This window comes from Poecilia reticulata, linkage group LG6, assembly GCF_000633615.1.
Source record: "Poecilia reticulata strain Guanapo linkage group LG6, Guppy_female_1.0+MT, whole genome shotgun sequence".
Classification (NCBI taxonomy): Eukaryota; Metazoa; Chordata; class Actinopteri; order Cyprinodontiformes; family Poeciliidae; genus Poecilia; species Poecilia reticulata.
In genome coordinates, this window is record NC_024336.1 from 26,636,770 (window position 1) to 26,652,572 (window position 15,803).

The 15,803-nt window shown below is 37.7% G+C and overlaps 1 protein-coding gene across 3 annotated transcripts in view; it reads left to right on the top strand.

Annotated features, from left to right (window-relative positions):
- The first annotated feature begins 9,319 nt into the window (after positions 1 to 9,319).
- The window catches only part of ano3 (anoctamin 3), a 41,077-nt gene continuing 34,593 nt past the window's right edge, over positions 9,320 to 15,803 (top strand). For all 3 annotated transcript variants that reach the window (XM_008412040.2, XM_008412041.2, XM_008412042.2), the window contains exon 1: positions 9,320 to 9,590. In XM_008412040.2, coding sequence (XP_008410262.1) covers positions 9,545 to 9,590 — 46 coding nt within the window. In that variant the 5' untranslated portion in view covers positions 9,320 to 9,544. The remainder of the gene's footprint in view (positions 9,591 to 15,803) is intronic.

The following is a 15,803-nucleotide window of genomic DNA, read 5'->3' on the forward strand; positions in this document are numbered from 1 at the left end:
GACCTCACCACTGAGTTTAGAGATGGAGTAAAGCTGCAGCAGGTTAAATAAGTAACTTGGTTTGTTATCTGACTGAGTTTGTTTTATTTTTTTTTTTGTCGATTGCCCTACTGCATTCTGTTGTTGGACAGAAAACATGAACAAAGTATTTAAACTCACAATTTTGTGGAAGAATATGTTCCATTTATAAGTTGTGTCTTTGTTTTATTCTTCAGCATGTTGCTAGTTGTTCTGAATCTCCATATGTTGGGATTCCATTTGCAGAACTTTTGAAATCCATTTTTAACTTTTCAGAATAATGTACCAGATACTCACAGTGCATGAGAAACCCATTAATGAGTATGAAAACTGATCCTCTGGGCTTAACTTATTCATGAAGTTTGCAGTTGAATAAATGGATGAATGGAGATACATAAACAGCGTTAGAGTTTCAAAGAATGGAACAAGCAGTGCTCCTTGCACATTATTTTCTTTACAGACAAACCCAAGTGGTTTCGACTTCATGCTGTAGAAATCACGAGTCCCTCAGGTATATTTGATGATTAAATCAAAATATTGCACTAGAACAATTATCTGCAGTAACAAATTGAAGGGTATAGTCAAACAGAAATCCTACAGTGATGTTAGGTATAATTGGTTTCACTTTAAACTTCATACGTGCAATCAAAACCAATTTGTTACAGCCTGGCATTACCTTTTAAAGCAAGTCTTTTCATTTCTCTTTGTTTATATAACAATTTTAGTATTTTTAAATTAAAATAAATTAAAAATCAAAGCTGCAGCTGTTCCAGTAAATACTTATGCAGCTAATGAGTGAATACTGCATGATAGGCAGGTGCCCAGGTCAGCACAGACTCACTCTGCTGCTCACAAATCAATACAAGCATTTAGTTAGAATAGGTCTATTATTTTATTTAAGATTAATAATGTTATAATTTTTTTAGCATGTAGAAGATTGATCTTATTTATGCTTTTTACCCCCTGAACTGAATTAGATACATTTTCAGCATACCCTTTAAAAGGGGGCAGCGTGAGTGAAACATGCAGCCTTAAGTGATCACTACTTACTAATGTAAGCTGTTTAAGTGCTGTAAAGAACACACACAGGCTTTGAGTAGTTAGGATGGATGCTGCAGGATGAATCCCAAACATCCACTTTAGCTTACATGTATTACTGCTGTTAGTGCCACCTGGTTGCATTCAGACTCAAATATTTTACAATTTTGGACTGGAGATATTTATGACTTGAAAGCAGAAACCAAATTTGAAATTTCTTCTGCTTGTTAAAAAAAAATGCACGGTGTAGTTGCAAAGTAACACAATTTTTAAAAAGTTTGGTAATGTTAAAGATTTATATGCTTTATTCTTGTTATGAGATTCACACTTTGCTTGTCATTCATCACAGTTTTTTTTATTTAATTTTTTTACTTCCTGATTAAGAAATTCTGTGACTTGGGGATTTTAAATATGTGTCCAAACAAATAATCAATGCCTTAGGAAGTGCAGGAAGTACCTGCTCATCAATCGATCTTCGTAATGTCTCTCTGCTTTTGATATGATAAGGACAGTTCATCATTGCACTTAGGCTGCTGAGCTATAATGGACAGAAGTGGACTTAAGTGATGTGCTTTTTTCTTTCAGAGAAGCCTAAGCTTTGACAACCTGGATGGAGATTTATTTACCTAAAAATCAAGATATCTCTCAAAATATTTATGCTTGCATTGTTATGTTTCAAACATGTGGTGTTAAACCTGAAGTATTTTCAAATCAAGATACTTTTGTCACAATAAAAATCAATTTTCAATTAGAGTATATACCCAATGATGAATGGAGTCTACTTTATTGAATGATGTTTCCAAATTTTATCATTTTAATCTTGGTGATGGACGTTATCAATACATTTCTTATTTGTAAGCATGTCAAACTAAAGAGGGACTGATTACTTTATATTAAGCGGCACGCCCAGGTTATAGCATCAGGTTTTTGGTCATGTATAAAATTAGACAACAAATCAATAAATAGTTTCCAATTTTCCACCTTCGGTGTGAGAAGTAGAATATGATAGAAAAACAAATTAATTCTCTAGAGGGAAACATTACAAAATCTACAAAAAAAAACCTTTAGCAATCTATAGCTTTTTCACACACACAAAACTAAATCTTCATTGAACTACTTTTTGGCACTTTCATACTATACTGTTACAACATAGTGACATTTTTAACAAACATAAATGTTGATAAAAGTGACATACCCCAGTTTTAGAGGATATTCAGACTTTTTTAGGCCATTTAATTTTTTCAATATGCTGCAAGGACTCGTTTAAACTCAGCTTTTTATTTTGCTGTGGATGACAAATCACCACTTGGGGTTTTGGTAAGCTTAGCCAGAAGGTACTTAAACAATCAGAGGTACCACATGGTGTCACTGAATAAAAAGCCTGCTGGCACCATCAGTCAGTAGCTAAACTGCACTACTAGGAACAAATTTTGTTAAATGTTAATTTCAAAGATCAGAGCAAACATTGGAAGGAAAGAAATGCGTCAGTCAGTGTGTTGACACCGGTCTTAACGGCTGCTAACTAGGTTTTGGAAACCCAGAGACTTTCTTGGGCCCCATTAGTGTCAAGTATCACAGAAGAAAAAAGGTTTTTATAGATGTGTTAAAAATGTATGAGTGGAGTAATATGAGAGGCAGCTGAGAGCTGCTGCTGTGATCAGCTTCATCATGTTCTGATCTAAATATGTAGATTTCCCCACAGATAGCTTCCACAAGTAGCGTGTAGCTTTATGACAGAAAGAAGGGGTTAACAGCATATTTAGCTGTTTATGTTAACTATGTTTGCAGGATCATGTCATCGGGACAACTATATGTTCCGCCCCCTGCTGGAGCATCAGGGCTCCAGGTCCTCAGACAGTCAAGCTCCTTACAACCCAGCCATCAGCCGCTCAGCTTCCTGGAGCTCCTCGCTTGGCGACGGTTCCGCCTCTGGAGGCTCGGAGACAGAAACAGAGCAGCAGTCCAGTGAGTTTGCCAGCAGTTGTTCCTTCTCAGTAATCAGTCCTGGCACTCTTTATGAGCACACGTCCACCTCCTTGTCTGTTTTCCACACACACTATTGATCAGGGCAACAGGGCAGTCAGTGGGTGAGAGGCAGGGGACACTCAGGCAGGTCAAGAGTCCAACCCAAGACCAATACAGACACACGCAGGCCAGACACCAGGCACGGGCAGTTCACATAAATTCAGTGTGTTAATGGTTATCGAACTCTTTTGGATATAATATATTTATGTGTGGTTCAAATTAACAGACAACAGGTAAGCATAACACTGAGAGCATTAATAAAGACTCTGATGACTGAAGGCCATGTCACATAGTCTATGCTGGGAGAAATAATGAAGCCAAATGATGAATTGCATTGACATCTTATAACATTTGATTTTGTTTAGTTTTCTGTGTATAATGCAAATTAAAAACATGACTAAGCAATCTGTAGTTTTTTTGGGGGCTGCACAGTGGCACAATTGGTAGAGCTGTTGCCTTGCAGCAAGAAGGTTCTGGGTTTAATTCCCGGCCCCGGTCTTTCTGCATGGAGTTTGCATGTTCTCCCTGTGCATGGTGGGTTTTCTCCAGGTACTCCAGTTTCCTCCCACAGTCCAAAAACATGACTGTCAGGTTATTTGGCCTCTCCATATTGCCCCTAGGTGTGAGTGTGTGTGTGCATGGTTGTGTGTCTCTGTGTTGCCCTGTGACAGAGTGGCGACCTGTCCAGGGTGACCCCGCCTCTCGCCCGGAACGTTAGCTGGAGATAGGCACCAGCAACTCCCGACCCCACTAAGGGACAAGGGTGTTAAGAAAATGGATGGATTGTTTTTTTATGATGTGACAGCTTTGTGGCATCACTGAGTGTTGGAATTTAGAGACATACACAGTGTCTTACAATTAACACTCCTTAAACTTTTCCATATTTTATTACGTTACAACCTCAATATCAATGTAGTTTATGGGATTTTATGTGATAGACCAACACAAAGTTGTGCATACTTATGAAAACGAGGAAAATGATCAATTGTTTTCATGTTTTAATGAACCTGAAAAGTGTGGCATGCATTTTTTTTATTCAGGTCAAATTACTCCTACCTGCAGATCACCTACTTAAATGGACTTCGAGTTAGTGCAATTCAAGAAATACAACTGTTCTGTGCAGGTCTCAGAGGATTGTTAGAAGCAAGCAGCATTTTAAAAATTAAAGAAACTTATCAGACATATGAGATGGGGAAAGAATATAAAACCTAACACAATATGGCTGCCTACGTAAAGACAAAACCCAGGCAAGGAAAGCATTATTCAGCGAAGCGGCCATGCAGTCCACGGTAAATCTGGAGGAGCTGCAGAGATCCACAACTCAGGTGGGAAAGCTGTCAATGGCAACCATTAATCATTTTTTCATGTCTTTATAGAGGAGTACTGATAAGAAAAACACTGTTAAGAGAAAGCTATAGGAAGTAATTTTTGAAGTTTTCTAGAAGTTATGCATATGGAAAAAAGGTGTTTTGGTCATAGACAAAATGCTTTTACAATGCAGACGTTCCTGAACACGCCATCCTGTGTGGTGGTAGCATCATCCTGTGGGACTGCTTTGGTTCTTCAGGGGAAGGTAGGACAGAGTTCAGGAGAGAAGGATGGAGCTAAATGCAGGTCTATCCTGACAAAAAAAACAACCTAATTCAATCTAATGAGTTTGAGCTATTTGTTTTGTATTTTACAGCATAAATATGAAAAACTAGGTAGATACTCCAAAAGAGAGCTTTAGCTGAAGCAAACGTGGCACACTTTTCAGAAAACATGAAAATCATGTGTTTTTCCCTTTACAGTTATGCACTACTCAGAAAAAATAAAGAAATAAAAAACATATAAAGCAATTTTCAAGTACTGTACATTAACATTAATGTATACTGCTCAAAAAAATAAAGGGAACACTTAAGTGTTCACTTAAGTGTTTAAGTGTTCCCTTTATTATTTTTTGAGCAGTGTAGTTCAGCTGTTCCCTTTATCCAGCAGCTTGGTTAGCCATTTTCTTCCACAGGGTGGCAGTATTTTATTTCTTCAAAACCTCCCTGCCTTTGCAGGGCCACCATCTGACCTACATCCCCCAACTGAAAGCCATGAAGGGAAATGGTACCATTTAAACAGTACTGGTCACGCTGCTGATTTATTTATTGAGCACCCCAGTGAAGCTCCCAAACGCATTTAGCTGGTTGTGTGACTGATATTTGACTGCGGGTTGCATGCACAGCCCTTATACCGGCCCCCTGTAAACATCAGAACAGTGGGAGGTTTAGAGGCATGCTGGGCTGCAAGAAAGCAGATGGCATTTGGATGCATGACAGATGCCAGACTTACTCCTGTGAATCCCCCCCGCAGAAAGACATTGAGAAACAAAAGTTCTTCCACAGATTGAACTGTAAACAGTCACTGTGGCAAAGACTGGACTGATTACACAGAAGCAACGTGAAGAGTGCAACCCTTATGGGTCTCAGATCAGGAGCTGCAACTTCCTCTGCAGCTGATTCTGAAATAAAACCTTGTGGCTTTGCAGATTGGATGAATTATTTCTCCTATGTTGTCTTTTGGTTGATAAATAAAAGGAATGCGGCCAATCTCATATTCTTTAGTGTCCAGCATCAAAGATATAAAGTGTCAAAAAGGGAAGTAAATTGTTAAATTGATGACATATGTTATCCTGACAAATAAATAAATAACACCACAAAATAAACCAGTCAAATAAACCATCAATTTAAACAACTCTGATGTGAAATACAATCACAAAGCTGAGCAGTAAATCACTACAACTTATTCAAATAAACAATGCTCAGTGTGTTTGCTCTGCGTTCAACTGGCTCACAACAAGCCTGACAATTAGCAGCCATGCGGCTATTAATGTGGGATAATGAAACTTTCTTTCAACCATATAAACCAAAAGCTGTTGTGCTCAGCTTCTGTTTTGGGGACTCATACACTATTTATCGTCAAACAAGGGAACCCCTGCCTCTGCAGCAGTGTGCAGCGGGTGTCAGCAGCTGAGCTGTGTGAATCCTGCAGCTGAAGCAGTGATTTTTATTATTGATTGCTCTGAGTTTTCCTTACAACCCTGCATTAAAGGCCTGCCAAAGTGAATATAGATCCTCTTTGGGGGGGAAAAAAGTCCACTATTTGACTTTTTCTTCTCTTTTATTAAATTTTTGTGATCACTTGTTGCATTACCATTGTCCTAAAAGTTTAACAAATTAGAAATAAATAATTTTGAAAAAAAACTCAAGGTGTTTTTTTTTTTTGGCTGTATCAAAATTTGTGTATTTTTGCAAAACTGCAATGTGAGCACTTTTTCTTCATCACATGAGTCATGTGATCAATAACCAGATGTTACTACTGGCAAAACAGATGAAGAAGACAGGAAATGGTAGGAGAATGATGGCTTGACCTATTTTTGAATTACTTATTACATATTACAAATGTGATTTTAACAACATATTTCTTATTTTATAGAAACACGACAATTGCAAAATTGTGTTTTTGCAACATTGGTGGGATGCCAACTAAGTTTTGAACGCATTTGTAATGGAAATGCAGCGACTGTGGCTGCAGGTTGTGAAGAACGTTTTCAGATTAACGCTGTTAGATTATTCTGTAATCAGTCAAACTTGCTGTAGATGTAGTTTGTCACCCATAAAGCAATGTGTCATGGTGAGTTTTTCTATTTGTTAGCAGTTTTGTAAGTTATCATACATTAAGATACTATCTACTCTCCCAAAATAAAGCTTCTTGTGAACTCAACTGATCCAGGTTTGTTTGAGTTCATCCATTTGTTTTTCTCTTCTGGTTTTAATCCTTTTTAGTCAAATTCATCCATTAAAGGCTTTTATTAATATTCTGCATGGCTGCAGTAAAATGTTTGGAACTGTATTTGCAAACACTGCATGAATTTCAGGAAAATCTGTTAGCAATAAACACATGGACAGTTTGGTTCAGGCTACCAGACTAAAATAGTCAGATTTCTATTTAAAAAGCTCCTTGGTGATCATTCCCATCCAAGTCATAAAATAAACCGTATGATTTGCTTGATGCATTCCAGTAGGATGCTTTGGTTCCCAAGTTTTCCAACAATGTTTCCTGCTGAAAATAATCACCAGATTTGTGATAATAAGTCCAGTCCTACCAGATCATCTCTCTCCTGTAGCGGTATAGACCTGGAGCTCAGCCTATAATATGGGTTCACAACCTGCTGCTCTGGAGCTACTTGTGAATCTGCTGGCCAACCAACGTAGACCTGAACTCTGTTTTTATATATAGAGGTGCTTTCTTGCAATATTTCTCGAGTTTCACAACCCACTCACAATAATAGCACGTGGAATCATCAATTTTTGCTTTGCCATATTTTGTGTTTTGCCTCCTGATGTTTTATAAGTACAATTCTATTCAACACAATGTTTTATTTTTTTCTCTACAAGTTCATTGTTGTTGTTCCAAACCACTATACCTCTAGCTAAACCCGTTTTATATGGTGGATGTTTATTTTTTTAGGACTCAGGTTTTATGGTTTTATAGCAGTACACAAATTTATTCAGCAGGAGCAACTGCAAAAGCATCTCTTTGAACTGTAAAGGTTTCTGCCTACACAATCAGCATCAATCCAGTCTTTGCACCGGGGAGAAGTAAGAAAATAATCCCCTCACTTGGCAGACACAAAAAAGAGTTGTTTGGGTGATATAAGGTAGTATAAATTCAAACTGCATTCAGTGTCTCTGAACAAGCTTGTAAATGTTTACGGTGATTCAAGGGGAGAAAACGGCGTTTGCTGATTTAAGATTTGCATCAATTCAAACTCCAGCAACAATCATTACTGTCATCACGATGCTATCCAACGTCACAGTGCAGCATCACATAAATCACAGCGTTAGTCACTGGAGTCAGACTCTAATGCTTCAGAATCTGTCAAAATCTGTCAGTAACTGTTTGGCGGCCATACTTTTTCGTCATCATCAGCTCGATTAATGTGCCATCTTGTGAAATTATCAACTCAAATAGACAGAAAGCAGAATACCTGATTCTTTTTTCAGCTACCTTTTTGAATAGCTTTTGTATTTTGAGGAGTTCTGCACTATAAATACTGTGTTTATGCTTTTGTTCTATGCATTTCTTCAGGAAGAGGAGTGTCTGGACCTTTGACTATTGAAGAACGATTGTTGCAGGAGGCACCGACTCTTTTGACGTTTTAAATTGTACCCAATCAGTAAAGTTTGGCCGTGAGGAATGTAAGGCACCAGTTTGATGCCATGAAGCTTATCAGAAATAGCTTGCGCTGTAATCAAATACCCTCCACTGCAAATGGAAGAATGCAGACCTGAAGGAGATGGCTGTTCATTTTTATTCAATATTTGGAAGAGAGTCCAATACCAACTGGCTTCATTCACTTCCTCTGTTGCCATTGCTAAGACTACAGGCAGACAAGGCTATCAGTCAAGACTATTACATTTATTTGTGTAGTAAATTTGAGCAACAAGTGAGTTGATAGTGCTTTACATCATAAAAACATAAAATCTTCAAATAAACATCATACAGTCACCAATTGAGAAACCAGTAACTACATTTCTAAAAGTACAGAAAACGTTATGATTCACAGCTCCTCCTACTTTTAGCTGATTGGCCCGGCTGAAATTCAACCTGAGAAATTGAGCCCAATGAGAGAAATCCGCGTGGAGCACTGAAAAGAGATGAGAATCAAGCGGAATTACGTAGCAAGGCAATGGAAAGGCTATACTTTATTATACACAGCGGTATTTTTATTGTCAGTTTTTATCTTTTTAGTGAAAAAACTAAACTAGTGGATGATCACACTGTGCGCGAGGGAAATCTAAGGAAACATGAAATCTTTTATGACTTCTTTTTAGATTGGTTAATCTTTGTACAGCAATTATTAAAAACGCAGCAGATGCTTAAAAAGAAGTAGACCAAATTATTATTATTATTATTATTATTATTATTATTATTATTATTATTATTATTATTATTATTATTATTATTATTATTATTATTATTCATGTAACCCTGTGAATGTCTGACATCCAGTAGGACACAGACGTTGACTGACGAGTCAATCAATGAACTTACCCTTGTTTTTATGCGTAAGACGCGCTGCCCCGGTAATTTCCCGCAGCTTAGCGTCTGGAGTCCGTAAATCAGGACGCAGGAGGACGCGTCCATCTCAGGACCTCCCCTGCCGGCCGTCGCCATGACAACAGCCGTGAATGGTGGCGGTCGGGGGAGAGGAGGAGGTGGGCAGGGAGGGAGGAGGGAGCAGCAGCGTGCGGAGCGGAGCGGAGACAGGTGTTGCTGGTGTTTGCGCATCGTTCGTGAGATCGTTTCAGCAGGATGGGAGACGAGCTGACACCTCCACGGGTTCCCTCCGCAGTTTCCCATGCGTTCTGCAGTTTAGCTCTTCCAAACGGGGAATTTGATTAAATACGCTGGAGACCAACCGAGAGCCGCCATGGTGCACCACTCGGGCTCAATCCAGTCCTTCAAGCAGCAGAAAGGTTGGTCGCTTCTGTCATGGTTTATTTATTTTATTTTATTTTATAATTTTTGGGGGGTTGGGGGGTATGTTCTTCTGTTTCCAACTGGGGGCTGACTTTTCTCTCCGTGATGAACAGTTTTCAAGCTGGTGGTGTCTGTACTTGGTGAGAGTGTGACGCAGAGTTGGACGCTTCGCAAGGTCCTTCTCCTGGGATGAAGCCTGTTTCTGTGCGCTCTGAATTATCCAGCAGTTAATGCTACACTGATCAGATTTTAATGAAGTCAATATTATTAGAATTAAAGTGATCTTTGTGCCACTTTCTACATAGTACATTTGCTCAGAATATGTTATATGACAGAAAATTTCACGGTCTATATGATGCACTTTTATAAGTAACGCCAAAGATTTAGAAATATTTAATTAAGTGCAGAGTTTGAGCTTTGGTGAGTTTTGTTTCAACCCTCTGAGATGCAGGAGTAGTTTGTGTTGAATATAAGGAAGAAGCTTTCATTGCAAAAGATTTCAGTTCTGACAGAAATTTTACTGATCATATTATAGATTCATTGATTCAATTTGCGCAGTCAAAAGAAAAATCAATTTTTGCTGAGCTTCTTTAAAACAAATTAATAAAATATAAAAAAGGCAGCACAACCAACCAGACAACTAATTTTAACTGACCAGCTCAAATTGGAGATCACCATGTAAAATACTGAAAAGCTACGACTTGATGCAGTTTTCTCATTCAATAAAATGCAGCTAAAAACTTGAAAAATATGAATTTCCTTCTTGAATGCTGTGGAGATGAAAGTGAGAGGATGAGGATAAATTATATGAGAGATCTGAAGTGAAGTAAAAATCCTGAGAGCTTCATCAACCCTGAGACACTTGGTTCCTGAAGTGTTGCAGGAACACAGACATAGTGTGAGAAATGTGGACACATTGCAATAACTTCTTGGAAAATCTCTTTTTAGATCCATCTCTATTAAAAATATTTTTATTTTCAAATTCTTTATTGTATTTGTAAAAGTAAGACAATAGCAATCATTTGTTTGCAAAAATTGTGTAACATAGTTGCAGAATAGACAATGCACTCAGCTTAAAGGATTAGAAAAGCGGCATTTGATTTAAAAACATATTTAAGTTAAATTGTAATTTTATTTAAAAAGGCAGTAATAAATATTCCAAATATTAAAGACTATAAAAGTTATAAATAACAGAATAAATTGTTGAGAGAGAACAATTAAAAATCCGTAAAATGCGCAAAATAAGTCTCGAGTGTGAATGCTTTTTAGCGTAGCATAACATTGCCATTACTTTGTTTTCTATTAAAATCAAAACTATCACCTCAGTCTCTTTAATGCGTTATAGTTCAATGAATAAAGCAAAAGAATTAGTCAAAACCAGGAGGTGAAAGACATCCAAGACAAATGAAAATCAACATCAGCCAGGAAAAAATAAGACATTATTGTCTTAACATGACAAAACATGTAAAATTTTTCTTCATGTTAAGATTCAGTGTAAACCTGATCCAGTCTATAAGTAAAAACCCACCCGAACCGTCTCCATCGCAGCTCGATTACACGTGGGGCCTGTATTGATTTTTAAACCAGAAACACAATTCCTCGGAGAGAATTAGTCCTACTTGAGTCCTTTCTGTTCCTGGCTGTCTAAAATTAGAGGATAGTTGAGAAAAGGTTTGTGTTTTTAATGATGACTCAAGCTGATAAACAGGGAGTGTTTATGCATGCGGTCGAGGTGTTAGAAAGACTTCTGGCTTCCCAGGAGAAGAAGCTGATCTGCTCGTGACTGAGCCTGCTGAGGGTGTTAGCTCTTCTCCTTTTCTCGCTGCTTTCTTTTCTTCTTTTTAAAAAAAATCAAACTCCTGGTGACCCACATGCGCACAGAACCACACACGGACTGATTTAATTTGGTTTGAATCAAAAATCTGATGCTTGTCTTTATTCAGATTTTAAATTAGCTTTTTTCAAGAATTGTTTTTTTTTATCTTGTTGATGTTTCAGGGAATAACCCAACTTATTAATTTTATAGCTCAGGCTAAGTCCCTTCCTGTCTTCAGTCCAGCCCACAGGAAACATGTTGCAGCAGATGAGGTCAGATTAATGTGAAAGTCTTACAACGGGGCAGGAGGGATACTCAATAATTTCATAATTGCTGAGTGCCCCGTTAAAGGGTATAGAGAAAGGAGTGAGCTTTTGGCAGCAAAAATCCTCTTAAAGCGAAATTCTAAGTTGAATGTGCACTTCCTTAAAGTCGATCAGGGACAATGTATGAAAAGGGGTTTGATCTGAAAATGTGTTGATGTGGAAAAGCTTTTAGAAATTAAAAAAAAAATCAGTAAATTGATCAGTATAAAGTGAGAGGCAAGTCTTTAAAAATGCGATCACTGAGCTACAGGTCGGCTTTGTTGCAAAAAATAAAACTGTAAGCTCAAATATGCCAGTTTATTGTGTTATTTTTCATTTAAAACCTAGATGTCTTACTAAAGCTAAATGCCAGGCTTGCTTTCATTGAAGCCACAACACTTGTTTCAAAGTTGGAGTTTATCTTACCGTCACATGTTCAGTTCAATCACACTTTGAGAAAAGTTGTCAGTAGAAATGCAGTGAGAAACCAGCTGGCGACTTGATTCAGAAGATTTCCAAACTTTCATATCTTTAAAACTGTGAATAGACAATATTGAAGTGTGAACAGGCAGCACAAACAACACTCCTCAGTGTGGGAGTTGTTACTGAGCATGAGCTACTCTCAGTATGAGGAAGGATTTTCCAGAGGAAGCAAAGTGACCCAATCAACTATTTAAAAAGACAAATTATTTGTAAAGCACAAATAATTATGCTATTCAAAGTGTTCAATAGGGAAACAACACAGAGCTAAATACTCTGGATAATGCACAGAATGTTGTTAATTAATGATGCCAAAGGTAGTTTAAAAATGTGAACTGTAATAATTCTACCTTTGTTTGGAAATAAAAAACTAAAAACAATTTTTAGCTTCTGTTCTCCGGGACACCAGGAGTGATTTTGTCTGCTCCTCATATAAACTAATACAGACTGCTAAGAGAAGGAAGGCTAGAAATAAATACTTTGAAATATGCTAATTATAGTTCTTAAAGAAGAATCTGCTGCAGATCAGCTTTTGAAAACATTTGTATTCGATTTAGGTCTAGACTCTTCGCCACATAATCTAAACTGAAAGAATTGGAAATAATTGCTCATGGCTTCCTGTGTGTCTCTGTTAATTGTCTGCATCCTCGCGGGGTAATTCAGTGCTGCCATCCCCATGAGCTACCAAATATATGACTGAGATTCCTGTGTTCAATGCTGTCTGTTAGAAACTTTGTCCAAATGGTTCAAGAGGACTCTCAGACTTTGTTTCATGTGATATAAAGGCTGCTTTATGCTTTTATCTGTGCTATTTTAGCAGTGCTGCAATGATAACTGTCATTTTCAGGCCTCCATTTGATCCTTGATTACTCAGTTTGACCAGGCAGCTGGAGGAAGTCTGTTCTAGATTGCCAGTTTCATCCCTGTCATTCAAGATGGGTTGCTTACAGCACAGTTTGTTGCTGCAGAAAGTTTTCTTTGCTTTTTCATCTGATGGACTGACTCACAGAGACTGAAAAATCTATCTGCAGTGAAAATGTATTATACTCAACCTAAGGTTTGTTCATTCTTCCACACATATTTTTCTGCCCTTAAAAGAGATTAAATGTTATAGTTTGTTAAAAATTTGATTTGTTCTTTAATGAAACTTATTATACTAACATTGTCCTTGTGCACACTAAATGTTTGTTCTCAGAGTTTGTGTCCAGTTCAGACCACCTGGCCTCTTATGCAATCAGGCAGTTGGTTTTATGGTCACCGACGTTACGTTCATGATATTATTGGTATTAGCTGGTCACCAGTTTGAACTGTGTTAAAGGGGAATATAATGAGGAATATGATGTTCATCCAAAACCAAAAGTATTAAAAAAAAGAACAAACAATGGAGCTTTTTTTTTTCTAGTGTGTGTGCAGCTACCAGTTTTTACACTTTTAATATCTGATAGCAGTCACAGACTCTCAGAAGGTCTGTGATTGTTTTGTTGCTAGGATATAAGAAAACTACACACTCAGCAAAGATATTTTTCTACTTGGTTGCATCACTGGACCAAAACAATCCCTTCTGAACTTTGCGGTTTACATCGCTTATGAAGAGCTCAGAATACGGACAGCAGAGGGGCTTTGTTAACCATCTGTGGCCATGAGGGGCGATGGGAGGTGGTATCGTGATAATAGAGGGAGGGACTTGCAGATGGGAAAGGGAAATGAAGATGTTTAATCTCCTCAAATGATGCAACCCAGTGGTTGTGCCAGGATTGCATAATCTGATCCTAAATCATGGGTAAAACGTGCCATCTGCTCTGAGGTGTGTTTACGGCCAGGCTGTCTGGTGACAGTGAGCCAAGAACAGCACTGCGTTTGGGATTATGGGCTATTTTTAACTTTATGAAGTCACTTTGCTGTTGATTGAAGTACCTAATTGCAGCTACGGTGACTGAATATGGCAGAGTTTAAAAAAATGTTGATTCTCATGCTAAGACGTGTTGCTGCTCTCATTAATTGATTTATGCTGAAGTTGCAAGTCAAATTCACACAAATTTGGTTTCTCATCCAATGATTAGATTCAGTGCAGCAATAAACACAAATGTTTATAATTTACAGCTAATGAAAATGCTGAATATTAAGAAGGACCAAATATAAATCACAAAATTATTGGCATACTAAAAAGTAGATGTGCTATAAATTACATCTGCTTTGTACTTGGTAGGGGCTCCTTTTTCACAAAACACAACTCCCATGCTGTGTGCGGCTCCAGTTCTGTTGTCTTTCCTATGACTGGACGTGATGAAACATTTCTGTAATGCTGAAATAAAAAAAAGATCAGATTTTGAAATAAAAACTTCAGTTTACTTCAGTTAGCTTAAAATAATCCAAACATGAGGCAGTTTGTGAAAGTCTGTGCTGCAGGTGGTTTTCTCAGGATTTATTTTCAAATTGCCTTGAGCAACTTAAATGTTGTAAATGATCAAATACTTTGAAAAGGTTTATTCTGTTGTTGTTTGTAGCCTCTTTCTGTGGGTCATCTCAGGTCACACTGGGTTTGTTTTTCTTGGTTATAAATGGAAAATCTAATAATCCTTCCTCCTCCACAGAAAATCCGACTTTAGGTGAATTATAAGCCAACCCGCGATCTTTATTTCTGCAGCCAAAATGTTTTGGGGCCCTTTTCCACAAATCATTTCTTTTTCCAATCATTTTTTTGTATTATTAACACCAGCTTGCTTGTTTGATTGGACAAGATGAGCACAATTAGGACAGGATTTTAAACAACTAATCTTTTCATTTTTCCACCGAGCATCAATATTCATTTGTTTCCGGTTCAACTTTAGAACTAATTGTGCAGGAAAAAGCATCAGTTGAATATTCAGCGGATGATAAATGCTGCTCTTAGCACTTGATGTGAACCGAGCTCTTTGGTCTTTGATGTGCTGCCAGGTGGAGGATAAAAAACCCTCCAACTGCTCGCACAATGCGTCTGCAGGCGAGGCAGCTGGCCTAATAATGGGACTGGAAGGGAGCGGAGCAGAATGAGAGTCAAGATTTCCATCACTCTGCAACTGTAAATCAGAATTGTCTGGCCTAATGCTGAAGCTTTTTGTTAATGAGTCTGACAAAAGCATATTTGGCTTGAAAAATGCTGATTCTTTGTAAGCAGGAGCGACAGGGATGGGTTAAAGTCCCAGTTGTTCTCAAAGCGGCACATCTGTTCCAAGCAACAAAGTCGATTAAATCCCCTCCTTTGTCTTTTCTGATGCACAGTTTGAACTCTAGCCAGTCATTATCATCATCAACATCATCATCAACTTTATTTATGGAGCGCTTTAACATCAGACATTGCTGAAGCAAAACGTAAAGATAAAGTGACAAAGCTACGCACTCAATAATGAAACAAAAACTCAATTCAAAACACAATAAAAACCACTGAAAGTTAAATAAAGTAAAATCTAAAAATTTTTAAGACCAATGAGTAAAAATACATTTTCAAACAGGTTTTAAAAATCTGTCAATCTGTCAGGATGTCCACATGAATTAAGCTGCTGCCGTTCAACTGGCTGATTGGCTATTGAACAGGTTTACCTAATAAAAGGCCTTTTCATATACATATATAT